General features: G+C 57.5%; 10 protein-coding genes and 1 non-coding gene across 11 annotated transcripts; 8 read left to right on the top strand and 3 right to left on the bottom strand.

The window, feature by feature from the left end:
* The first annotated feature begins 11 nt into the window (after positions 1 to 11).
* BCV69DRAFT_281085 (hypothetical protein) lies at positions 12 to 1,664 on the top strand. Its single transcript, XM_025491856.1, has 2 exons — positions 12 to 1,036; positions 1,145 to 1,664. Exons 1-2 carry the CDS (start codon positions 80 to 82, stop codon positions 1,430 to 1,432), a joined length of 1,245 nt encoding a protein of 414 aa, XP_025349248.1. The 5' UTR covers positions 12 to 79; the 3' UTR covers positions 1,433 to 1,664.
* BCV69DRAFT_256692 (WD40 repeat-like protein) lies at positions 1,557 to 4,367 on the bottom strand. Its single transcript, XM_025490605.1, has 2 exons — positions 2,987 to 4,367; positions 1,557 to 2,910 (listed from the first exon to the last, which is right to left on the bottom strand). Exons 1-2 carry the CDS (start codon positions 4,262 to 4,264, stop codon positions 1,654 to 1,656), a joined length of 2,535 nt encoding a protein of 844 aa, XP_025349247.1. The 5' UTR covers positions 4,265 to 4,367; the 3' UTR covers positions 1,557 to 1,653.
* A 235-nt stretch (positions 4,368 to 4,602) lies between these two features.
* Positions 4,603 to 5,860, top strand: BCV69DRAFT_281083 (hypothetical protein). The gene is made up of 4 exons (XM_025491855.1): positions 4,603 to 5,062; positions 5,163 to 5,246; positions 5,348 to 5,640; positions 5,730 to 5,860. Exons 1-4 carry the CDS (start codon positions 4,643 to 4,645, stop codon positions 5,749 to 5,751), a joined length of 819 nt encoding a protein of 272 aa, XP_025349246.1. The 5' UTR covers positions 4,603 to 4,642; the 3' UTR covers positions 5,752 to 5,860.
* A 334-nt stretch (positions 5,861 to 6,194) lies between these two features.
* BCV69DRAFT_281082 (putative VAC8-vacuolar membrane protein required for the cytoplasm-to-vacuole targeting) lies at positions 6,195 to 8,617 on the bottom strand. The gene is made up of 4 exons (XM_025491854.1): positions 8,240 to 8,617; positions 7,924 to 8,160; positions 7,703 to 7,825; positions 6,195 to 7,612 (listed from the first exon to the last, which is right to left on the bottom strand). Exons 1-4 carry the CDS (start codon positions 8,346 to 8,348, stop codon positions 6,384 to 6,386), a joined length of 1,698 nt encoding a protein of 565 aa, XP_025349245.1. The 5' UTR covers positions 8,349 to 8,617; the 3' UTR covers positions 6,195 to 6,383.
* A 1,935-nt stretch (positions 8,618 to 10,552) lies between these two features.
* Positions 10,553 to 11,032, top strand: BCV69DRAFT_281081 (hypothetical protein). The gene has a single exon (XM_025491853.1). It carries the CDS (start codon positions 10,687 to 10,689, stop codon positions 10,924 to 10,926), a length of 240 nt encoding a protein of 79 aa, XP_025349244.1. The 5' UTR covers positions 10,553 to 10,686; the 3' UTR covers positions 10,927 to 11,032.
* A 990-nt stretch (positions 11,033 to 12,022) lies between these two features.
* Positions 12,023 to 13,054, top strand: BCV69DRAFT_131821 (hypothetical protein). The gene has a single exon (XM_025489234.1). The coding sequence runs from the start codon at positions 12,173 to 12,175 to the stop codon at positions 12,938 to 12,940; it is 768 nt and encodes a 255-aa protein (XP_025349243.1). The 5' UTR covers positions 12,023 to 12,172; the 3' UTR covers positions 12,941 to 13,054.
* Positions 12,955 to 14,996, top strand: BCV69DRAFT_297389 (hypothetical protein; the record flags this gene model as incomplete). Its single annotated transcript, XM_025494109.1, has 2 exons — positions 12,955 to 13,006; positions 13,105 to 14,996. 2 exons carry the CDS (start codon positions 12,955 to 12,957, stop codon positions 14,994 to 14,996), a joined length of 1,944 nt encoding a protein of 647 aa, XP_025349242.1.
* Positions 14,997 to 15,355: 359 nt separating this feature from the next.
* On the top strand, positions 15,356 to 17,801 carry BCV69DRAFT_256683 (hypothetical protein). Its single transcript, XM_025490604.1, has 2 exons — positions 15,356 to 15,805; positions 15,902 to 17,801. Exons 1-2 carry the CDS (start codon positions 15,592 to 15,594, stop codon positions 17,644 to 17,646), a joined length of 1,959 nt encoding a protein of 652 aa, XP_025349241.1. The 5' UTR covers positions 15,356 to 15,591; the 3' UTR covers positions 17,647 to 17,801.
* A 111-nt stretch (positions 17,802 to 17,912) lies between these two features.
* BCV69DRAFT_t14 lies at positions 17,913 to 18,021 on the top strand. The gene has a single exon. It is a non-coding gene; the product is annotated as a tRNA-Gly (tRNA).
* Positions 18,022 to 19,243: 1,222 nt separating this feature from the next.
* On the top strand, positions 19,244 to 21,344 carry BCV69DRAFT_131793 (hypothetical protein). The gene is made up of 3 exons (XM_025489233.1): positions 19,244 to 19,553; positions 19,651 to 19,733; positions 19,828 to 21,344. Exons 1-3 carry the CDS (start codon positions 19,412 to 19,414, stop codon positions 21,190 to 21,192), a joined length of 1,590 nt encoding a protein of 529 aa, XP_025349240.1. The 5' UTR covers positions 19,244 to 19,411; the 3' UTR covers positions 21,193 to 21,344.
* A 151-nt stretch (positions 21,345 to 21,495) lies between these two features.
* BCV69DRAFT_297386 (hypothetical protein) lies at positions 21,496 to 22,344 on the bottom strand (the record flags this gene model as incomplete). The annotated part of the gene is made up of 1 exon (XM_025494108.1): positions 21,496 to 22,344. One exon carries the CDS (start codon positions 22,342 to 22,344, stop codon positions 21,496 to 21,498), a length of 849 nt encoding a protein of 282 aa, XP_025349239.1.
* Positions 22,345 to 22,889: the final 545 nt, after the last annotated feature.

Raw genomic sequence — 22,889 nt, 5'->3', positions numbered from 1 at the left:
GTCACTGCCTACTCACTGCTACTATACCGGCCAAGATCCTCCTCATCGCCTCTGCCCCTCGGTCCCCTCGTTCTCATCGATGGACTCGCCTTCGTCCCCTGCGCCGTCTACGACCGGGTCCACCACAGCGTCGCCCTCTGCCGCTGATGCCGCGGCACGGCGAGAGGCGCGGAAGGCTCGCATCCTAGGGAAGGGTACCGATCGTCTAGCCAAGCTCACAAAGCAAGCCAGGGGAGACCAGGCAGAGGAGCTCTACCCTTCAACGCCGCCTCGTACCGTTCCGACCGGTACCGCAGGCACATCTAGCGCTTCTACACCAGCCGCTGGGACCCCGGGCGCAGTCAGGAGTGATGACGATGATCCTGAAGAAATAGACATCTCTAACCAGGCGAGAATGGACGAAGAGCTCGCCCGCGGAATGGAGCTCTTCCGAGCTCGTCAGCAACAGGAGCAGATGCAACAACAACAGCAAGGAAGACAGCAAGACCCAATGCAGATGATGATGAACGCCATGATGGGCGGTATGGGCGGGCCAGATGGGGCAGGCGCAGGCGCATCAGGCATGCCCGACCTCTCACAACTCTTCGCCGCTATCAATGGTACGGGCTCCAACATGCCCCCTCAGCTCGACGCAGATGGCAGACCTCTTCCATCCGCTCAAGGATTCCCGCCGGGTCCCTTCGGCCAGCAGATGCCGGCGGGTGAGATGGGAGGACTCCCGACGAAACCTCCCTCATTTGCGTCGCTCCTCCTGAGCCGGCTGCTATCGTTGCTACACCCGCTTGTCCTCCTCTTCCTCGCATACTTTACTCTCTCATCTGCCTTTGGGTCTTCGCAAGCCGATGAGAGTCTAATAGCTCAAGGCCTCCCTGCAGAGAATCTTGCACCTGGTGTGCTGAGCGATGGGCACGGTTCGGGTGTAATGGGTCAGATGAGGCTCTTCAAGTGGGCCAGCTTGGGCTACTTCAGGCCGAGCGTTACAGATGCCCCCTGGTACGAAGTGGACGGCAGCTGGCTAGGTAGACAGGGCAGCCTTGTGAGTGGGTTGTGCCTGCCCGCTCCCTCACCCAAATCTCTATGTCTCCTTGCGCCGTGCATGTACTGACGCTCTTTTGCTGGCTCCCTCTCCATTCCCCACTCACAGCCCATCTTCTACTCCGTTCTCTTCCTCTCCCTCACAACTCACCTCTCTCACCTCCTCCTGGCCCCACCCAAACCCGTCGCTCCCTCCCTCATCTTCTCCATTGCCTCCTCCCTGCCCATACCGGCACTAAGGCTAGCGCTGCGCCTCTTCAGCCAGTACGCGGGCGTGGTGGCCAAGATCGTCGATGATGTCGCATTGCTGATCTTTGCGCTGGGTGTGGGAGTGCTGTACAGTGTATGGGCTGCGGGAGGGAGTGCGGCCCCAGTAGAGACATCTGGCGGGGGATAAAGTTCAGACGCTTGGTAAAGGAGCACTTCTAGACTTTCCTTGTCACAGTTGTCCAATGCAACGTACATCCGAACGTCAGCAGACATACACTTCACACGCGAGACCCCTTGCGAGTACGAGCATTCCGGATTGAGCAGGAAGTGTCTTGCATTGCGTGCATACGAAATGAGAGCCACACATAGCAAGGGGAGACGGGGGGAAAAGCAAAGAGGGTGCGCTGCTTACAAGGCCCACACTTTGACGACGCAGTCTTTCCCACCTGTGACCGCATACCGATCCATATACCGCAGGCGCTCTGCAGGCTTGGTATGGCCATTGATGCTCAGTGTGGAGTGCTGCAGTGTCGTCCGATTGAAGACCTTGATTCCGCTCTCCCCCGTAGCCGCCACAATCTTCCGGCTATCGAATTGCAGATCGCTGATAGGATAATCGTACCTAATCGTTTCGCTGATCGTCCCGGTGCGCAGATCCCAGATGCGCACACTTCTGTCCAGCGATCCACTGATCACATACTGCTCATCAAATTGGAGCGTTGTGACGGGCGAGGTGTGTCCCAGGAGCGTGCGGTGGGACTGGCCGGTCCTCATATCCCACATTCGCACCGCTCCGTCTGCCGAGCCGGAAGCCAGAGCGTATCCCCAAAATTGAATGGCCGACGAGCCGACAAAGTCCGTGTAGAGCTCCCAAGAGCCGTCCGAGAGGGGTGGAGTGGGGAAGGAGAAGTTGCCCGACCAGTCGGAGATGTGTGAGGAGGAGAGGCCGGTGTGCAGGCCAGGCCGACGCGGAGAGCCCATGCTGTGAGAATGGGAGTGAGAGTGCGAAGAGTTCATGAAGCCAGAAGAGGACATGGAGGAGAAGTCTGGTGATGGAGGGGAGCTCGAACCGAGGGCTTGCGAAGCCGTGGGATTGGAGATGGCCCAGAGGATGTCCATGGTGAGCACACATTGGCCTGTGTTGAGGTCCCACTGACGAAGGGTCTTATCGTTGGCACCTGTCACCAGACAGGTGTCGTCAAAGTAGAGAGCCGTCACCGCCTTGCTATGGCCCTCCAGCGTCTTGAGCTTCGGATCGCTCTCGTCTCGAACTTCTGCGACTGCCTCCTCCGTGAGGTCCCCCTGCCGCAGAGCAGCTTGGCTTATCGCACCGTCCTCATCAACCTTTTGCAATGCCGAAGCTTCTTGGGGCAGCGCAGGACTCCACTGGCCATTGGCCTTCATCTCCAGTCTCGTCTCCCAGTCTTCCACTTTGCGCAGGTCCCAAATCTTGACCTTGGCATCACTTCCGCCAGTGATACACAACTCGTCCTCAACCTGGAGAGCTTTTACTACCGCATCGTGGCGCAGGCGACCGACCTCCCCGCCGGAAGAGAGATCCCAGACCCGAGTTGTAGAGTCTTGCTCGCCTCCCGCTGTCACTAGCGCACCATACGGCTCAGAGAAGTCAAGAGCCGTGATAGGAGCGATATGTCCGGCCAGAGTCTGTGAAAGGGATGAAGAAGCATTGTCAGCTCTGGCATTCCGCCAACATCGGCGTTCTCAGCGCTAGGCTACTCACCATGAAGGCCACATTATTTGGCAGTTCATCATGTTCACTCGGCAGGAACATGGGACCCTTCCTTCTCCTCGAGGTTGTACCTTGTTGTCCGCTTCCTTCACCTCCGTGTCTGCTTCCGCCCTTGTGCGACGGGGCCCCGCTCTGCCCAGCAGCACCGGGCATAAGCTTGCGATGCCGCTGTAGACTGATTAGTTCCATGATACCGGCCTGCTCGTCTTCGAGCTCCAATTCCTCCTCTTTGAGAGCAGTGAGGGATCTCGCCAGGCCGTCTTTGACATTCTGCAGGGATGCCATCTTGAGATCCACTGCAGCCATTTCATCCTGAAGCAGCCTCCTGCGCACCTCAATGTCTTCCTTCTCCCTCTTGACCTCTCCATCCTGCCTATTCAGATCATCCTCAGACAAAGGTATGTCTTTAGCCTTGGCCCGGATGCTTCGCCTCTCTCTCCGCTGCTGTCCAGTAGGCGAAGGAGGCGAATCGAGACCATCGATACTCTCATCGGCAGCGTGAGCAGCGTCGGCAGTCAAGAGGCCTCTAGCCTTGTCTCCCATGCTCTTCAAGCCCAGCTTCGGTCCTTCCCTTGCTCTTTCTTTCCTCCGCCGCTCTCTGCCTTGTAAAGCAGTGGGGATGGTAGCCTCGAATCCTCTGAGCAGGCTGACCTGGTTCAGATTGTTCGCACCACTGCCGCTGCCAGCCGCCGAGGGCCCGCCTCTGAGGGACATCATGGCCAGTTTCTCTTCGTGCTCAGCGTATCCTGCGCTCATGCTTAGAGCCGCATCTGCCAGGATCTGATGACTGCTCTCCAGAGCGATGAGGTCGTTACTCGTAACCGGTCCGTGCCTGACTGCCTTGCCGATTCTGACAAAGTTGCGGGCGGGCTGAGTGAAGGAGAAGCCCGAACCACCTCTGATGCTCAGCGGGATGGGCAGGAAGCCCACAAGCGCATTGGAGGTGACGGCCGAGGTGACCGAGTGGGAGGCATTGGTAGCAGCGGAGAGGATGCGTGGCTTCATGATATGCGGTGCCAGGTCGGCTAGCAGGCGAGTGGATTCGGCCTGGGCGCCCGCTAGGCTGTGAGCTGAAGACAATCCCTGGGAGACGGCAGTAGAGAAGGGAGCGAGGTACTCTCCGATGGAATTGGTGGTGTAGGCTGCATACGAGGAAGAGTGGTGCGAGGTGGACGTCGTGGGAGTAGCTGTGCCGCTGCTGCCGCTGGGAGCTCCACCGGGGGCGCCTGCACCTCCGTGGCTTGTCTCGCGGCCGCGTCTCCAGGCCATGGTCGAGGTGCCTGTGTGCTGCGGGTAGATGGAGACGAGGAAGTCCACAGGAAGACCAAAGGTGTGGGCGGGCGGTAGCGGTGGACGGGAAGCCGGTAGCGGGTAGAAGCGGTGTGGGAGTGAGTGAGTGTGGGAGCGTGAGCGGGTGGCTGCCCCGCGCGCGGGTCCAGTGCCGTTCCGGTCGTGCGAGTGGTGGCCCTGTCGCGGGCTGCCGCGGGCCAACTGCTTTGGTGCAGGGCGGTAGCTAAGCCGAACGTCTCACTCAGCTGGCCATACCAACTCACCATCACCACGCCCACCCCACTCCACCTTCTCACACCCGCACACCACCTCGCTCACGTCCCCTCGTACTCCTCTTCAGCCCTCACCTCCGTAGTCATGGCTGGTGTACAGGCTCTGAACAGGTTCGCCATCCCTCTGGGCGCCGCCTTTGTGGCTTTGCAAGCCTCCATCTACGATGTAAAGGGTGGCCAACGAGCAGTCATCTTCGACCGCTTCTCTGGTGTTTCTCCGACCGCAGTGCAAGAGGGTACCCACTTCTTGATCCCCTTTGTGCAGCGCGCCATTAACTTCGACGTGCGCATCAGACCACACATCATCAGCTCCACCACTGGCTCAAAGGACCTGCAGCAGGTCTCCCTCTCCCTGCGTACTCTCGCCAGGCCAGACGTCAGGCAGCTGCCCAAGATCTACTCGAGCTTGGGAACCGACTACATTGAGAGGGTCATGCCTTCCATCTGCAACGAGGTGCTAAAGGCAGTCGTAGCCTCCTTCGACGCTCAGGAGCTCATCACACAGGTCAGTACACTAGCTCGCATTATATCCCCAGTCTCCCGCCCGAATCGTTCTTGTACTGCCTTACTGACAGATTTGTTTACTCTTCTGTCCCGCTCTGTAGCGAGAGATTGTTTCTGCCAGGATCAGGGAGGACCTTCTGCAGCGAGCTGGGCAATTCGGCATCGTCCTGGAGGACGTTTCCTTGGTGAGTACTTGTACCACACAAATGTCATCTGCGTCCTCGCTGACCCCGCTCATCTCACCATGCCCCGAAATCTGCTTGCCTTCCTCTTCACTACGTTACAGACCCATCTGGAATTCGGCAAGGCGTTCCGCGAGGCAGTCGAGTCCAAGGTCGTGCAAGCCCAGACGGCCGAGAAGGCCAAGTTCCTGGTAGAGCAGGCAGAGCAGGAGCGTCAGGCTTCCGTGATTCGGTCTGAAGGAGAAGCCGAAGCCGCCGCTGTCATCTCCAAGGCTCTGGAAAAGGCTGGAGATGGACTGCTGACAATCAGGAGAATTGAGGCGTCGAGGGATATTGCAAACACTTTGAGTGGGTCGCGCAACGTTGCTTGGTTGCCGAGTGGGGGGTCGAACATCCTGTGAGTAGCAAGGAGGCGGTCGAGGGTCGCACCGGAGAAGCGATGGGACCGATATACTGACCCTTTCGATCCATCCCCCCACTCTTTAGGCTGAACATGCAAGGACAGTAAAAAACAGGGCAAAGTAATGACATCCTGCACAGACCAAGCAGAGGGATCAAGGGGGAAAGCAGAAGCATCCAACACAACCAAACACATTGTACCTTCGTAGCTCCTTTCCACTACTCTCTGAGTATCTCAATCTCACCTCTCTCAAATTGCAGTCTTGCGCAAGTCTATGTGTCTGCATGCGTGCGTGTCTGATCTCGGCTGCCATTTGACCTCGTTACAGAGCACCACTTTAAATCAATCCCGGTTCAGATCAGATCAGATCACATCAAATCAATGATATCGTATCGAATCGAATCGGATAGAGCACTCAAAGACGAGGAGGAGGATGAATACACAAAAAACTCAATAGACGCAACAGGGAGGGGTAAGGAGGAGTTGGAGCGAAGTGGGCGGAGCGGACAAAGGGGAGAGTGTGTGGGCAGTGGTGACAGTGGAGAAGAAGGCGGGAGGAATGAAGCTGGTGCAGAGAAAGGCTCTGACTCTTCATGAAAGTGGGTCCTCCGTGGCCTCTTGCCCCTCCTTTCCCCTTCTCTGGGCCCGCCTCGCTCTCGCTCCAGCCCGCTCGAAGTAAAGCTCGACCCCAGCTGTGGCACCACCATCACCACCTCCTCCTCCTCCTCCTCATCTCCGCTTTATGCTTCTAGCAGCTCGCTTATCCTCTTTGCCAAGCTCGAAATCTCGCCCTCGGCATCCTGCTCATCCTCGCTTCCCGCGCCCTCGCCTCCAGCACCACCAGCATTCCTCTCGCTCCCCTCTCCGTCCTGACTGGCAGCTCCATCGGCCAGCTGTCTGATGAGGGGCAGCAGCTGCTCGCTTCCCCTGATGTTGCCCTCCAACGTGGCATCTCCACTCTCCAGGAGCTGCACGATTGTCCAGACGGCAATGTGCTGGAAGGTCGAATCGTGCGACTCGAGGAAGCGGACTAGGTAGCCGTGCAGCCCACCCGAAGGTTGCGACCAGACGGCATTGAAGGGTCCGTAGTCGTCTGCTTTGCTTGAGAGGTTGCCAAGGGCAGCAGCTGAGTTGCCCTGCACTTCCACTGACGGACTGGCCGTCAAAGGGATCAGGACCTCGCAAATGCCCATCTCTAGCAGCTGAGGCTTCAGGTCTTCGCTCAGGGCTAGCACAGCAGCACATGCTGTCATCTCACTCTGCACACTCAGAGGTACGGTCAGGACCAGCTCCTTGATGCGTTCCACTGCACCTGCTTCCACGATTGCGTTCTTGTTGCGTTCTGACGATGCCGCCAGGTTTCGTAGGGTAGAGATGGCGTGGCATTGAATCTCTTCGTTGTCCTCGTGCGAGAGCAGGTCGATGAGCGGGTGCAGGAAGCCGGCATCGATGATGGGGCTTTCGTTGAGCGGGTGGATGGAGACGTTCCGTACGCAAGCCGCTGCAGAGAGGATGAGGGGGAGGAAGGAGGATCGCAGCAGTCGGAGAAGAGGTGGCAGTCCGTTCGATCGTACGATCTCAATCTGGTATTTTTCGTCTGAAGCCAAGTTTCGCAGAGCCAGAGCTGCCTGGCACTGTACCTTGAGCGAACTGCTTTCCATCAGGCCAATGAGGTTCTGTACCAGTCGTGGTTCTGTCTGTGCGAGCTTCTTGCGGTTGGCAGCATCGACGGCAATGTTGGACAAGGCCGTTGTGCAGTAGTACTGAACATCGGTGTCAGAGGAGCCTAGCAGACCCACGAGGACTGGAATGGCGCCAGCATTGACAAGCTGCTGGCGATTCTCATCCGAGTGAGTCATGTTGAGCAGAGCTCCTGTGGCATTCCTCTGTACGCGCATATCCTTCGAACGAGCTAAGCGAGTCAGTGGCACAAGCGCGCCCGACTTGGCAATCTTGGTCTTGTTGTCGTCTACAATGGATGCAGGATAGGCGTACCCGTCAGCACTGTCACTCCTTGAGCCTTCTCTTGTGGCTTTAGGCTTCTCCGAATTCTACTCACCGTGAGTCGCCAGGTTAGTGATGCAGCCCACGGCGTTGCATTGCACCTCCACGTTGGGGCTCAGCATCTGCCTGATCAAGGGCTCCAATCCTCCCAGCTTCACAATCAGGAGCTTGTTGTCAGCTAGAAGGGCCAGTGTACGGCGAGAAGGCAATTGTATCAGCTCTTTCGCATCCGTGCAAGGACGGTAGGTGCGTTGTACAATGGCAGTCATGACTTACGATTGACAGCAAGATTGCCCAGTGCCGCGCTAGCCGCCCTCTGCACCTCTACATCGTGACTCTGTAGCAAGAACATGATGGGTTCCAGTGTATCCCTACCAACTTCCCTGACCTCCTTTTCTGTGATTTCTGCAAAGGCTAGTGCTGCTGATCTTTGCAGGTCGACATTGTCTGAAAAGGACAAGGTGGAGAGGGAGCGCAGTGGATCGCCAGTGAAGAAGTTGGTCTCGGATCGGTCTATGGTCGAGGGCAGGGAAGACGGTCAGCCGACGTCCTCGACGTACAAAATCAGCGCGTCTGTATCACCTGGACTCACTCTCGAGGTATTGAAGCAGATCGGCAACTGCATCGCGTTCATTGTCGAGGAGCAGTGGCTCGTAAGAGGAATTCCTGGAGCGACCACAGCATGAGCTGCAGGCACCCATCTTGATGAGAAGAGGGTTTGCGGGAGGACAAGGAGAGACGGGGAAGCCGATCTGGTACGAGTCGTGAGGTGCTCAGCAAAGGCTCCCTCTGGCGTGCGTGCGAGGCAGGTGGAGCGGCCCCTGAGGATCAAGAGGGCTGTGCTTGAGGGGGAGGACGCGGAGCAGCTCGTACCGGAGCCGTCGAACAGCAGAGGCGGACCGCTGAGAAGGCACACGGGGGAGGGAGAAGATGACACCGCCCTCGGGGATGTACAGAGTACGGGGTCGAGGTTGCAAAGGTGGTAGGACGAGCGATGCGGCGTGGTGTTGGGTACGGGAGCGACTTGGCACGAAGAGCAACCAAAGGGCGACGACGGCCACACACGCACCCACCACGCACACGCTGCCCGACAGACGCCACGCGGGCAACAAAGTCGGGGCCGGAGGCACGAACCCAGGCAGCCACACACACGCACGCACACACACATACACGCACGTTGCTCCCCTTTCCGCTCTCCAGGCGTGTCGCACCACTACGCCCAGTCTACCCCACTCCCGCTCCGTACTCACGCGCCGCCCAGCATATACCCTCAGACTCGCCTGCAAGTGCTGCTTGACGTAGACGATACCCAAAGGCCACAGCCCGCTCAACGTTGAGGCTTGGCGACTGCGCAGCCTCGTATCCTAATTGCTGTGCCGCACTTTGCCCTTGTCATGCCTCCATCCCCCCTTGCCTCCTCATCCAAAGCTCCCGATTTGCCCACCCCGCCTCGCCCGTCTCGCGGCGTCAAGAGACGCTTGCCTCCTGACCTCACGCCGTTGGTGGAGAGGACCCTCTCTTTCAAGTCGTCTGCTAATGGAAGCTCCCGAGACTCTCGCAGGGGCAGTGCCAGTACAAATGGCATAACTTCTTCAGGCGGCCAAAGTGCCGCGGTGAGCGTGAGCCCGGACAAGAGTAACCGCAAGAGAGCGTCTCGCATTGTATCCAATGATGGCAACGGCAGAGCCTCACCTTCGGAAGAGCCAGAGACGGCTATGGAGGAGAGTCAGAAGAGGACCGCAGATCTCTTCAGTGGGTGGAGAGAAGAGTACTTTGAAAGTGAGTGCATTGGGCAGGTCTTCGCCAAGAAGCTCTTGTATCTGATCAGCCTATGCGCCTCCCGTCAATTATGCGCATCCACAAGTTGTCGAGCAACTGCCATTGGAGATGCATCGCTCTTACTCTCTCATCCGCGAATTGGAGGGGCAAGTCAGAGGTGAGTGGTCACCCAAAAGACCGGCTACAGGAACGATCATGCGTGCATGCTCATAGCCGCTACCTCAATCCTTGTAGCCCATATCGAAACAATCAGACGAGAGACGTTGGCATATAGAGATTATCGTATTGCTAGACATGAACGCCAGATGGCTGCAACGGAATTGACAGCTTCGACAAGTTCGTCTGGTATGGGGAAGGGCGCTGGTCCCAGTGAATTACACGTTCGCAGTGCCAACAGTACGGACCTCACCTCCTCTGGCGATGCTCTGACCTCGGACGATTCTTCACTGAGCTCATCTGGAACTACAAAGGCTTCAACAGTCGCCGCACACTCGCACAGTACAGTCTCGACGCCTCCTCCGATACGACCGTTGGCCGCACCGTCAGGAGCACAGAAGGATTCTACTGGCAATGTTGATGCTCAAGAGCAGCCGACAGCTCCGACGACCTTGCCGACAGCACCGTACAAGCGTCATCTTTCCCTTGCGCATGTCTCCCGCGCATGCTCTTCAGCCGTTGCAGCATCGGAAGAGAAGGTAGGACTGGCTCTGGCGGTCTATCAGCTGATCGATCGGCAATGTCGCCGACTCGACGCCGACCTAGCAAAGGCTGCAGGCAGTGCTGCTGGGACTGGCGAAGGGCCAATGGAACTGGAGGAAGGGGTCCGAATGGGCACTATGGAAAGTCGTAAAAGCCAAAAGCTAGGCGGGGGTGCGGTTGCTGGGAGCGGGGAACAGGACGGAGCGGCAGCTGAGGTCACCAGCAGAAGCTCTCGTAGCGCTGCCCAGTCGCGCAGCGGCAAAGCGAGCTCGGACGCCTCGGCAAAGAACAGCAGAGGCGCTGATCAGAACAGTGCTGGATCCGGACTGGCGGATAGCGCAGCGGCCGGACCTGAATCTCTGCTAGTCAACGGACGAGATGATGGTATTCCGAACATGGCGGTGGATCCGAATGAGCCCGTGTATTGCTATTGCCGAGGTCCCAGTCACGGATTGGTGAGTAGAGCAAAGAACGTGCAGATCGGATACAGCTTTTCTGCCTTTACGAAACCGTATCTCACCCGGCTACATCTCCTTCATTGCCTTTCGGTACGTACCACAGATGGTCGGATGCGACAACGATGAATGTCCCTACGAGTGGTTCCACCTGTCTTGCCTGGGCATGACAGAGCCGCCTGCAGACAACCGTCAGTGGTTCTGTCAAGATTGCTCGCAAGCAAAGTCTGGCGGTGGGATTGCTGGAAGAGCAGACGTTGCCCCTAGTGCGATCAAGGCGGGTAGGAAGAGTGGGGGTCGGAAGAGCCAAGGTGCTACTGTGGGGACCAATGGCAAGAAGAGGTAGACTAACAGCAGGGGTATCAGGAGCTAGAAGTCTCGCGGAGCTGGCCAATCCGCCAAAGTTTTCCGAATTGTACGATAGCCTGCCAACTCATTTCGGCGAGCGGGACCCTATGCGTGTGTCGTGTGCGTGGGAAGTGCCCCAGCTCTCTGCACGTCCCCTCATCCTCTTTCCCCTCCTTCTCCTTCTCTTGCGCACCGAGACAGCAAGCACCGGCGGTCCCCACGGCTATTAGATGGTCAGCGCAAGCGGGACAGACAGATGGCGAGAGGGGATAAGGATACTGTTCCCGAAGCCCACCTAATCGCCTGCATCGGCTGCCCAGCGCGCGTGCGTCGGCTCCGCCGATACGACTTTCTCTCACAAAGCCCGGGTAGATTTGCTGACCCTCGATGAGTCGAGGGCGTTGGATAGCAATCTCGATCTTTGCTCCCCATCGCATGCGTAGACAACGTAGGGTTACGCGAGACGCTCGGTCCCTTGCTGACGGGCCTTTGTGATGCAACGGGCCGTTGCAAAGACGTTTATCCTCGATCGGTGGGATTCGCGGGACAGAGGGGACAAGTCAGTCAGTCCCGCCGGATGCACTGAGGGCCTTGTGGGAACGGAGCGGAGGCACGGGGATACGCTAGACTTCTCCTCCGGAGGGACGGGCGAAAGGGTCTTTTTTCTCTTTAAGCTACACCAATCACCCGCGGGTCGGGAGGAGGTGGGGGCGGGAAGAGTCGTGTGAGGGCGGGCGGGTTGGCAGGCAGGCAGGCGGCATGCAGCAGTAGACTCGCAGCAGCAGCGCCGCCGCTGGACATGGACCGTGTGTGCTTCGCGGCCCAGTGCCTTGTACCAGACTAGGTTGAGCCACGGCTACTTGCTCTCTACTCCCACGCTACACTACCTCTACGGCCCGCTGGGGCGCACAGTCCCGTCCTCAAAGGCCGGTGGCATGCAGTGAGCGGCGGGCCAAAGACACAAGGGCCGCTGCCTCTGCCTCTGTCTACTGTCCCGAGGTTGAATTAGCCGGGGGCGGGCAAGGCGCAGTGCCCTGTGGCCGGTCCGAATTGAATACGGAAGCTCCGACGGGGCAGCGGACCTTTTGTACCACGCGAACGAGGCAGAGCCAAGGCGCCGAGATGAGGTGGTCCAGAACATGTCATGAGCAAAGTTGACAGTCGAAGCGAGGGCGGGAGGCACCACGACCGTCCTTGGGCGGGTCGCAAGCAAGCCGCATGAGATCCGCACGGGAAGGACATGCATGCACCGCTCTCCCCTCAGCGGGAGTGGCAGTCCAGTCCAGTCCAATCCATGGGCTGCCTCGGCCGGTACTGCACCTCGGAGCTGCCACCACCACGGTAGGCCTCCTCCCTCTTCACCTCGGGATTATGAATGCCCGAGCTGCCCTTGCCCTTTGCCAGGCAATCTCTGTACCTCGAGCTTCACCTCTTCTCCATCCTTATACTACTCTGGTCTTCGATACCACTCTCCATCCTCCTACAACGCACGCAGCGTACCTTGCTTTCTCGGATTCATTTGTGCCAATACTCGGAATTCTCAACTCAGGACACAAGGCTTCAACGACGGCCACTTCCACCTCCAACCTATTAGAATACTGGGGGTTTCCCGTGCTGCGACATCAGCACCCGCGTTGCATTGCCTCCTCTACAGCCGCACCGCACGTTCATACTGTGCCTTGAAGAGCCCTCACCTGCATCCGAATAGTCCCGCATTGCAGTGCAAGAGCAACAGACAGGGTCAGACGATTGCAATCTCCTTCCGCGGAATCACTTTCAGTCGGGGTGGACTCCGTCTTTCATCAGGTACAGCCGTTCCTGTACTGGTAAGCCCTGAAGCCCCTCGGTTGCGCTCTAGTCGACCTGATATCTCGCGTCGGCAATCCTCGCAGCAACTCGTCTGTTCGATCGCTGGGATAAAGCGTAGACCAGCACAAGACGCGCCGAACGTCTTTGCCCGCACCCCTCCCACTACCAGCTACCACCCGTACACAGCCTTTCCCGACGTATAACCTCGATTCTGACGATGGCCGTAGGACCGGCTTCGGATAACTATGAGTGGTCGCAGACCGGCAATGGTGAGTTGCGATCGTCATGGAACAAAGCGTCGCGCGAGGTGTTCCTCTGATGGCTCGTTGACACCCTTTCGCTGATTCCACCTGTTCGCTGCGCACAGACTCGGCAGCGATCCTCAGCAAACCCACTCTTACATTCAAACAGGCAACCTTGGACCTCTTGTCTCCCGCCATTATGTCACCCCGCCGCCACAGCAAGAGATTGACCTGGTCTGGCGTCCCTTCGAGGAGCGCATCTCCGGCTTCGACTACATCGTCGGCTTGCGTGTCAAGTGTGCAAAACATGTCATACTCCACGAGCTACGAGGCCAACGCCTCAGACTACTTCTCCATCCCCATCAGTCATAATGGCCTCCCCACCGCAACGCCTCAATCCTACCGGTCATACGAAGACGCTCAGATGGTTCACCTCATGGATGATGCTGCGATCATGCTGGCCGGATCAGCATCGCGATGGAAGCGAGTAGCCGTCACTATGCCTCGCTCTTTCTGGAAGGCGGAGGACGACGCGTCTGCATCCAGCTGTGACCATCTCCTCTCCTCTGCCTGCGAGAAGCCCTTCGGACAATTCCTAGCTGGTTACCGCGTCCCTGCCTTTGTCAAGACTGTTGATGCGGACAAGACTGGCTCTGGCCTCCTGGATGGCTTCCTGACAACCAACAAGAGGAACACTTGCTGGCGATGCGGCAACTGCTTCTGTGATGATCATACGACCCACTACGCGACACTTTTGCTCGATGAGGCCGACTCCCCAGCGACTGGCCATGCTTCGCGACGCCCTTCGCAAGAGACTAGTATTTCGGCTCTAGCTGCCTTGGAGGAAGAAGCCGAACAGCTGTCGCTTGTTGCCGCCGCGGAGGTGCAAGGGGAGCCAGAGGCGACCACAGACACTTCGTCCACACCTCTGCCCACTGCAGCTTCCGCTCTGGCGCACTGTCTCCAACGCTCTACCCACAACTCGCCAAAGAAGCACTCTCCTGAAGCGCGACGAGCGTCATCCACCGTCTCTTCGTCGCTGAGCTCTGATGCTTGCTCCGGCACCTCAGCAGCTGCTCGGGAGAACGATCAGCAGTACTCGCTAGCGCTTTCCAATTTGCCGGCACCCGGTAGGCGTGACAGTGGACACAACACCAGCCCTTCCATCTGGCACGGCATGGCACAGCGGGATGCAGTGGCGACATCAGCAGCAGCAGCAGCCTTAGTATCATCTTCGTCAGCTTCTTCCTCCCGTTCTCACGCTACCACCAGCTCGCATGGCACCTCAGTGACCGACGAGCAACTCGCACAACTTCCGAAGCGCATTACTCTTCTGCCCAATGGTCGATATCTAGTCAGGGAGAAGGTGTGCGACAGGTGCAGCAACATCGTTGAGCAGGAGCGGGCAAAGACGGTGCAGCGCCAGGGCGCTCGTCGACAAAGTCAAGAGGACACGGCTGCCATCGATACACTAGCGGCTATCGCCCACTTCGTCGAACAGTACAACGGCGATGCGATCCCTCAGCAGAGTCAGCACACTCCTAGGGAGACGAGGCCGGCGAAGCCTCATCACCAACAGCAACAGCGCAGCATCTCATCCGACTCTCTGCACCACCGTCGAGGCCACTCGGGGGCCTACCCAACTCGCGAGCCCCGGCGCAATACCTCGATGGAGAGGCTCGGCCGTCCTGCCGCTTCAAGGCTCAGTCAGTTCTCCATGAACGGCAACACACAGCCATGGGCTGCTCGCGAAGACGACCGAGACGACGATGACGGAGAGGAAGACGAGACTTCTGGAGAGCGTAAGTGGGCAAGCCCAGCTCTGCGCTCCTCGCCCTTTTCCTCGCCATCTCTGCGCCACGCCACAGATGACCATTACTTTCCCTCGTACCTCTGCCCATCCGAGGCGGGCAGCTCGAATGCAGGAGGTCGCCGTGCTGCACCTGCGAGAGCCCCACAGGAACCAGTCATGGGCGGTCAACGATTGAAGTTCGCCATGGCTCGCTTCCAGCACTAGCGGTAGAGCTCTTGCTACTCTCCTCCCCCTTTTCTCCATACCTGCATCTACTCGTCACTCCAAGGCTCTCCTGCATTCATTCCCTCAGTCTTGTATACTCATTACCTTATAGATACCCCTGCATACACAATGTTAATAGACAGACTCTCATATTCGACAGGTGCTGTGAGAATTGAGTGAAGTGTCAGGCTTGCTTGCGCGTTGGTGAAAGAGAGTGTGCAGAGCAGTGCGTACACGCTTGAGGCGGTGTGGCTGGGCTGAGCTGTCCGCGCACGTGAGGCGCCCTTTCTTCCTCTGCCTCCGCCCAGCCCAGCCAAGGCGCACCGAGCCACGCCTAGGATTTTCTTCTTGTCCGGCCAGTACGCATCGCAGCCTCTACCTACATTCGCATCGCAAGACTGGACGCTCAACGTAGGCGTTCATTGTCACTTCATCCCCTGTTACAGCATCGTCGTGCTGAGCACCTCAACGCAAGTCTTTGACTCCTACTCGGGCTCTGAGCAATAGATTGCGACCTCCCTGCGCTCCTTCTTCCCCGTTCTCTCCCCCCTCATCTCCCACTGCTGTCCTCGTGCAGCCTCGGTCCGTCTCAAGGATGTCCGCCCAACAACAATACGAGTCCAACGGTACTTCACAGCAGTCTCGCCAACATGCCAACTTCTATGGCCAAGAGGTAGACGATGATGATGAGATGGACAACTTTGGTGAAGAGGAAGATCTTATTCCTGATTTTCCATCGGGAGCTGCTGGAGGCGGTGATGATGACCTGGATGGAAGTATAGAGGGAACGATGGATGAAGGTCAAGCTGGTGAGTACGATGATGCCTGCGCTGTCTCCCGAGCCTGTGTGAGCTCACCTCGGCGCACCCCTTTGATGTGACATCACTCGCCTCCTCCCCTCTCAGCTGCTATGCAGGAAGCCCAACTTCAGCAACAGCAGCAACAAGCCGCTGCCGCTCTGGCTGCCGTGCCGGAGCAAGTGCGCAAGTACATTGTCCTCTTCTACCAAGCAGTGCAGAACAACAATGTTCAGGACATCAGCTCAGCATACGAAGGCAACTGGAACCGTCTGACTGAGAAGTTCTACCAAAAGTCAGAGTGGCCCGAAGCAGAGGTCATTGCCCCTCTGGTGAACAATGACTCCAAGTTCCTGATGCTCTACCGTGAGCTATGGTTCCGTCACGTCTACTCGAGACTGTCTCCAGATGGCGAGGACCGCTTCAGCTCCTACGACGCCTACTGTGACTTTTTCAACCACGTCCTGAACTCGGACGGACCCGTGGCCCTGGAGCTTCCTGCCCAGTGGCTGTGGGACATTGTCGACGAGTTCATCTATCAGTTCCAGAGCTACTCGCAGTGGAGGAACAAGGTCAGCAACAAGTCCGAGGACGAGCTGCAGCTCCTCCAGGACGGTGGTGTGTGGAGCTCCTACTCGGTCCTCAATGTCCTCTATTCCCTCATTCAAAAGTCGCGCATCACGGAGCAGCTCATTGCAACGCAAGCAGGCGAGGACCCAGAGGAGGTGGCTGGCGAGTTTGGCTCGAAGCCACTGTACAAGATGCTTGGGTACTTCAGCATCATCGGTCTCCTCCGAGTGCATGTGCTGCTCGGAGACTACACACTTGCGCTCAAGATGCTTGACCATGTCGAGCTGGGCAAGAAGTCGAGCCTGATCAATCGTGTGACGGCATGTCACGTCACTGCCTACTACTACGTTGGCTTTGCCTACATGATGCTGGGAAGGTACCCAGATGCCATTAAGTCCTTCACTCACATCTTGATCTTCACCATGCGGCTGCGTCAATACCACACCAGGTCGTATCAGTACGACCAGATCAACAAGACGGCCGACAGGATGTACGCTCTGCTTGCCATTTGCTGCGCCCTGTGCCCCACACGTCTGGATGAGAACATTCAAAACACAATGCGGGACAAGTACGGTGAGCAATTCGCCAAGATGTCACGAGGTGAAGAAGGTCTTGCAGCATTCGAGGAGCTCTACCTCTACGCATGCCCCAAGTTCATCACATCCAACTCGCCCCCCTTCCACGATGCCGAGGCGCTAGAGGCCTACATGAAGGAGCCCACCATGGGTGATCCTGCCCAACACCACGTCAAGATCTTCTTGAGCGATGTCAAGGCTCAGATGACCAACGCTAACATCCGATCTTTCCTGAGGCTCTTCACCACTCTGGGCGCCGACAAGCTGGCGAGCTTCCTAGAGGTGGACGAGGAAGAGCTGCTCGAGGTCATGATGCAGCTCAAGGCCTCTACGCGCTCTCTGATCTGGTCTTCGGAGGGTCCCCTACTGGAGGGCGAAGTGGTGAACACCTCTGACCTAGACTTTTTTATCGACGACGAGATGATCCACATCAGCGAGAGCAGAGTGGGAAGGAGGTACGCCGAGTGGTTCAAGAGGAACTCGACGAGGATGCACGATGTCCTTACCACTATCCAGAGCAAGCCCCTGCCCATTGCCAGCCCAGAGACGCTCGCCGCTGCTGCTGCTGCCGCCGCTGCAGGTGGTGCGGGCGCAAGTGCAGATGGTCAGCAGGGAGCTGCTGGCGCCAAGAAGACCGTGGGCCCAAAGACGGGAGGAAATGCGTGGGGAGCTGCTGCTACCAAGTCGTCCAGTTCTATCCCCGCCTAAGGTGAGCTGAGCTGAGATCGGGAGCGGGGCGTGGGGAGTGGATCTGTGGATGCTGGGACCGGAGGGGGTCTGTGCTGAGTTGTCAGGCATGTCTGTACTTCACTACCTCGCCATGTCCGAGTTGACGATGAATGACATCACTTGTATCGCTCCTGTAGTACGCTATCGTGTGTCGTCGCCCGTAACAGTCCGCTCTCTACGCTTCTCGCGCCAACATACGGCTGTAGGGTACTAGTACGCAACCGTCGTGAAATTTCCATTCGTTCGCGCCAATGGTCCAGTGGTCAAGATACGCGCTTCCCAATATTGTTTTGGAGTTGGAATTCACACCAGCTACAACAGCGCGAGAGTCGGGTTCGATTCCCGGTTGGCGCATAGTGCCTGACCTACACCTCGCATACCCACTGAGAGAGAATTGCTTTTTTCTTTGCCTGTGAAGCATGCTCAAGGCTGGTTCTGCCTCGCCCAAGGAGTGTCAGCGAGGCTCTCGTGATCTTTCGTTGGTTGAATCCATTGGAGCTGAGCCAATGCAGATGATCTGGGTCTGACAATGCTGGATGTTCTTCCTTTGTCCCTCCTCCTCCTCGTCCCACCGACATGGTGGCCCGCTCTTGTCGGATCTGCTTGGCTAGGCTTTTACCCCTTTGTGAGGCACGCAGCTCCACAACGGGTGAAGTGTCTGGTTTCTCCCATGTGCGATCCGCTTCGATCGAGATGGCCGGGGGGAATAGGTCATAGCTTTGTCAGCCCCAGGTGACTGACACGCACAAGCTGCGTGCCAGTCCATTGCCGCGCTTCTCCGGGCTCTGCGAAGCTTTCGTATCGAAGTCGAAGTCAGAGCGGAGAGGCAGGACTGCTATGCCAATGGGCCGCCGGCATCGTTCCCCGCCGCTGCGGATGGGTTGAGAGATCCTGCCGGATGCACCAGATCGCCCGAGCTGGAGTAGCGGCCCATCTCTCCTCGTCTTTATTCGGTCAAATGTAATTCTCTTTCTCCTTTGTCTGGGCTGAAGAGTCCAGTGGGTGGCTGACCTTTCTCCTCGAATAGGGTTCGCCCGAAGACGATTCTCACGAGATGGAACCTGCGGGCTCCGGGTGGAAGTGGATTAAGCTCGGCGTTGGGAAGTCCAAGTAGAATCTGCTCCTCCACCGGCGTTCTGCCCTCAGCGCACGTCCCATTGTGGCGCAACGCCAGAACTTCGGGCCATTTTGTTTTTCTCGTGCCTGAAGCCACGCGCTACTCCGCATCGGCTCTCGCTCGTCTGTTGAGGAACTCTCGCCATTGGCTCTCTCGTCCCTGGGAACAGCGCTCCACAGACAGCCACACCTCGGGCCAAATGACGGCGGCTGAACAATCCTCCGACAAGGGAAGCTCGTCGGTTCTCCGCCCCCCCTCCTGCTCCTCTCGGAGCTGTTCATAGGCCCTCATCGGAAGTGATGAGAGTTCCAGTAGAGATGGGGAAGAGGGATCAGCTGTTGCAGGAAGGAAGACATCATTTTGGTCTCACGACAGCCCACATGAGTCGCTGATACCACCTCATACTCTACGCCCTTCGTACCTCCTCCATCTCCTTCACTCGCACGACCAGCTAATCCTTCGCTACTTCTCTCCCTTGTCCAGTCACCGGCACGCCCAGCTGTCACCTCTCGCTTCTCAAATCGTCGTTCGGCGTCACTCAGCCGCCGAGCCCGAGTCAGGGCTGTCTTGGCTCTGACCCTCGCTCATTCAATCGTCGCCGTCTTTTCAACACATAAGCACAGCGTGATGAACCACTTGGGCGATCTCGATGGCTCTTGCCAGGACTACCTGACTGCTGCGATGCACGCCTCGACACCTCCTAGCGCTGCATTGAGCCAAGCGGTGTTCGGTGTTGGCGTCGTGTGCACCATTGCGACACTGTGCGGACGTGAGTATGGGCGTGGCATCATACTCTGGCAGTCGACCGTGCGGTGGCAGAAGTGTTCCTGATGCTAATCTTGGCCTACGTCTTCTGTCGTTTACAGCCGTACTGTATGTGCTGCAGTGGCGCAGAGGCACGCTGTGGTTCTTTCAGCTCAAAAGAACTTCAAGAGGCACCTATATCGCGGTGAGTACCCTGAAGCACCGCTGTCGGTGTGCAGATTGCTCACCTTACCTGCTCACCCTGCTCACTTCTGTTGCTTGTGCTCACGTCCACTTAGTGTCACCCGCTCAACGTCTTTCTGCTCAATTCCATCCTCTGCGCCGCTTGCATCTCCATATTGGGAATCTTCACAAAAGCCTCGGAGAACGGCCACATGGATCTGATACCGGGCCTCCTCGTCCTTCAAATGCTTGCTTGGGTCTTTAGCGGCCTCAGCGCCTTTTATCTCGTCATGGGCACTTTCATCGCACTGCCCGAGGGGTGCGACATCCCAGGCCTCGTGCGCCTCAGCAGAGCACTAGCTCCTCTTTCACACCCATATGTCATCAACACGTTCATGCTATGCGCTCCAGTCGTATATACCGCTTCCAATATCCCAAACATCATTCTCGCGCCAAGGGACACCAACCTTGCGAAGTCTCTCTCCATGGTCGCCATTGAGCGAATGAGAGGCCTCGCTATGCAAGATCCGTCAGCCCTCATCCCTGCGGACGTCCAAGCTCTGCTGGTCGAGTCTGTTCACTACGAGTGGGAGGCTGAGAAACACATCGGCATTGCTTTTGTCTTCAACACACTCTTCACCTTCCTTTTGCTTTTGATTGGATATCCAACTGCCTACAGCCTTGTTTTCCTTCTACGAAGGCAGCTTCAAGAAGAAGGCAAGCGTGTCAGACGTGTGCCTCGAGACAATGCTGCTGGAGCTACCGAGAAAGCTCTCGGGACGAGTCCATGCAGGCCAGGGCTAGGCGTTCACATGATCACGAGCACCGATGTCAAAGTCGATGGTCCAGATCTGCAGGATGACAATTACGACGTCGACGTATTCCCAGCCAGACAGCGTGCGCCCCTCATTGCGGCAGCAACGTCTCCAAGCAGGAGATCCACATCGGACGCTCAGGTTGGATCATGTCCCGGATCGCCGCTCAAATTTGGAGAACCTTCGACGCCGATCACTCCGCAGTCTCTGGCAATGAGCTTGCCTTCCTCAGCGGAAGATAAAGACCTTTCCGCTTTTGGAGACGTGCCTAACCTCCCGAAAGCACCCTTTGTCGAAGATTCTCCCACGCCAGACAGCCCGAACAAACCAACTTTCCTCCGAAACATGCGCCGCAGGATGTCCTGGAGCACTCGCACCCAATCAGGTTCAGACTCCCAGAGAGACAAGACCGCCGCACTCTTACGTTTCAAGTATCTGCGCCGCTGCTTCTACACCCTGGCTACCTTCTACATCTCTATGAGCTTCATCGGCCTCGTATATCTGGGGCTATCGTTCTTCATCGCACTCGTACACTTACTTGCGCACAATCCACTGCTGAAGTCGATCAGCAATCTCATGCTCGTCTTTGAGTGTGTAGCAGCAGCTGCACTGGTCATGAACTTTACATTGGTGGGCGTGAAAGTCTTCGATTCGGGTACAGTGTAGCCAACTGCCGGATCCGCCATCTACATGAGGTCAGGGGTCCTGCAGACGATGGGAGGAAAGCATTGATCGGGAGGAAGGCAAATTCACAATATATACCCAAGACTACAAGTGCTGCTTTCGCCACCCCGTCACCCTGTTCAATAAGAATGTGCAACGTATACTCGAAAAGACGAATACCTTCCTGTGTGTCTTCCCACTATCACTTTGACATCTGCGCCGTTGATCACAGCTAATATCTGCACTACCTTCCAGGCGAGTGCCTGCATTCAAGGCTGCAGGTACCTGTCGCGAGGCTCAGAGGCTTCAGCGCCCATGTCCTCCAGGTGCATTATAGCCTCCTTTGCGTCTTGGGATACCTTTGACTGGTACCGGAATAGTCGTCACTCCTTCATGAGGTCCCGGTCCGCTGTAGTTGCCTCCTCCTTGTCCTGGAGGCGATGGACGAGGCATTGGAGGCAGGTTGATGGGCGGCAAATCCCCGTTTTTGGGAGGATTCGTGTAGGCCCAAGACCCTTGTGCTGCTCGGGCGAGGAGACGGCTAGGAGCATCGTGCAATAGTTCTGACAAGGCCTCAAGACTTCGGCGTCCATGTCCCCCTGGTCCAAAATAGCCTCCCTTACGTCGGGGAACGCCCTTACTCTTCACTGGTGCAGGAATGTTGCCCTGTTGTGGCGCAGTCCCGCTCCAGTTCCCTGGGACATGTGGTACAGGAGCCGGTTTCGGGAAAGGTGGAAGAGTGACCGGTGGCAGATTGCCATTACCAGGACGCTCGCCTTCCCATGCGGGGCCTCTGACAATCAGCTGGCTACGAATGCTGTGCAGCACCTCTCGCATACTGTCAAGATTTCTTCGTCCGTGTCCACCTGGTCCAGAATAGCCCCCTTTGCGTCTGGGTACGCCCTTGGGCGGTGCTGGCAGATACACGATGCCTTCGCTCCGGCTTTTCCCATGTGGTGGCAGTGGTCCATTGGGAATTGGCGGACTGTGAAGAGAAGGTGAATCGTTGGGAATTGGACTGTTGAAGGCCCAGGAACCCCCTTTGGCAGGAGCCCCACGACGCAGAGAGGAAGATACGGGAATGGGGAAGGCACTTGCTAGGCATTGGAGCAATGCGAAGAATGTCACAGACGTCAAGAGCTTGAAAGCGATCATGATGAGAAGACGGCTGTCACTGCTGGGGCTGGCGATGACTTCAATGCTTCGCAAGACTCAGGTGGTGGGGCCGGCGCTGCGTGGAGCGACTGCTCCTTTTGTATTAGGCGCGGACATGCATAGCCATCCGACCAATTGTCTTCAAGTAGCTTGCTCGCAACAACGATGCCCGGTTTCCTTGTGCACGTTGTGCCTCGCTCTGTTGCTTTGCAGTTGGAGACATTGATGCGCCCAGGCACCAGGGAGAAATGTGCACAGCCCTCGATCCATGCGGGACCTTTGCTGCCCTACATCTTCCGCCTAATATATTGGGACCTGATTGGCCGCCCTCATTTGCAGCATTCTTCTGCGGTCGTGGCGCGAGCGATGGCCACGGAGAGATTGAACCAGCGCTTTGAGCGTCGGGCTCCTATCGACGCACGGTCCTTGGCACGGAATGACAAGCGCACCACTATGAACGCAGGCACAAACGAGTGGAGCACCTTGAAGAAGGGCCACAGCGATTGTGCTGACGGGACGCCTGTCTGCTCTCGCTCCCTCCCTCC

The sequence above is a fragment of the Pseudomicrostroma glucosiphilum genome (genome assembly GCF_003144135.1).
Source record: "Pseudomicrostroma glucosiphilum strain MCA 4718 unplaced genomic scaffold BCV69scaffold_3, whole genome shotgun sequence".
Classification (NCBI taxonomy): domain Eukaryota; kingdom Fungi; phylum Basidiomycota; class Exobasidiomycetes; order Microstromatales; family Microstromataceae; genus Microstroma; species Microstroma glucosiphilum.
Note: the sequence above shows the minus strand (reverse complement) of the source record. Positions and strands in the feature narration are given on the sequence as shown.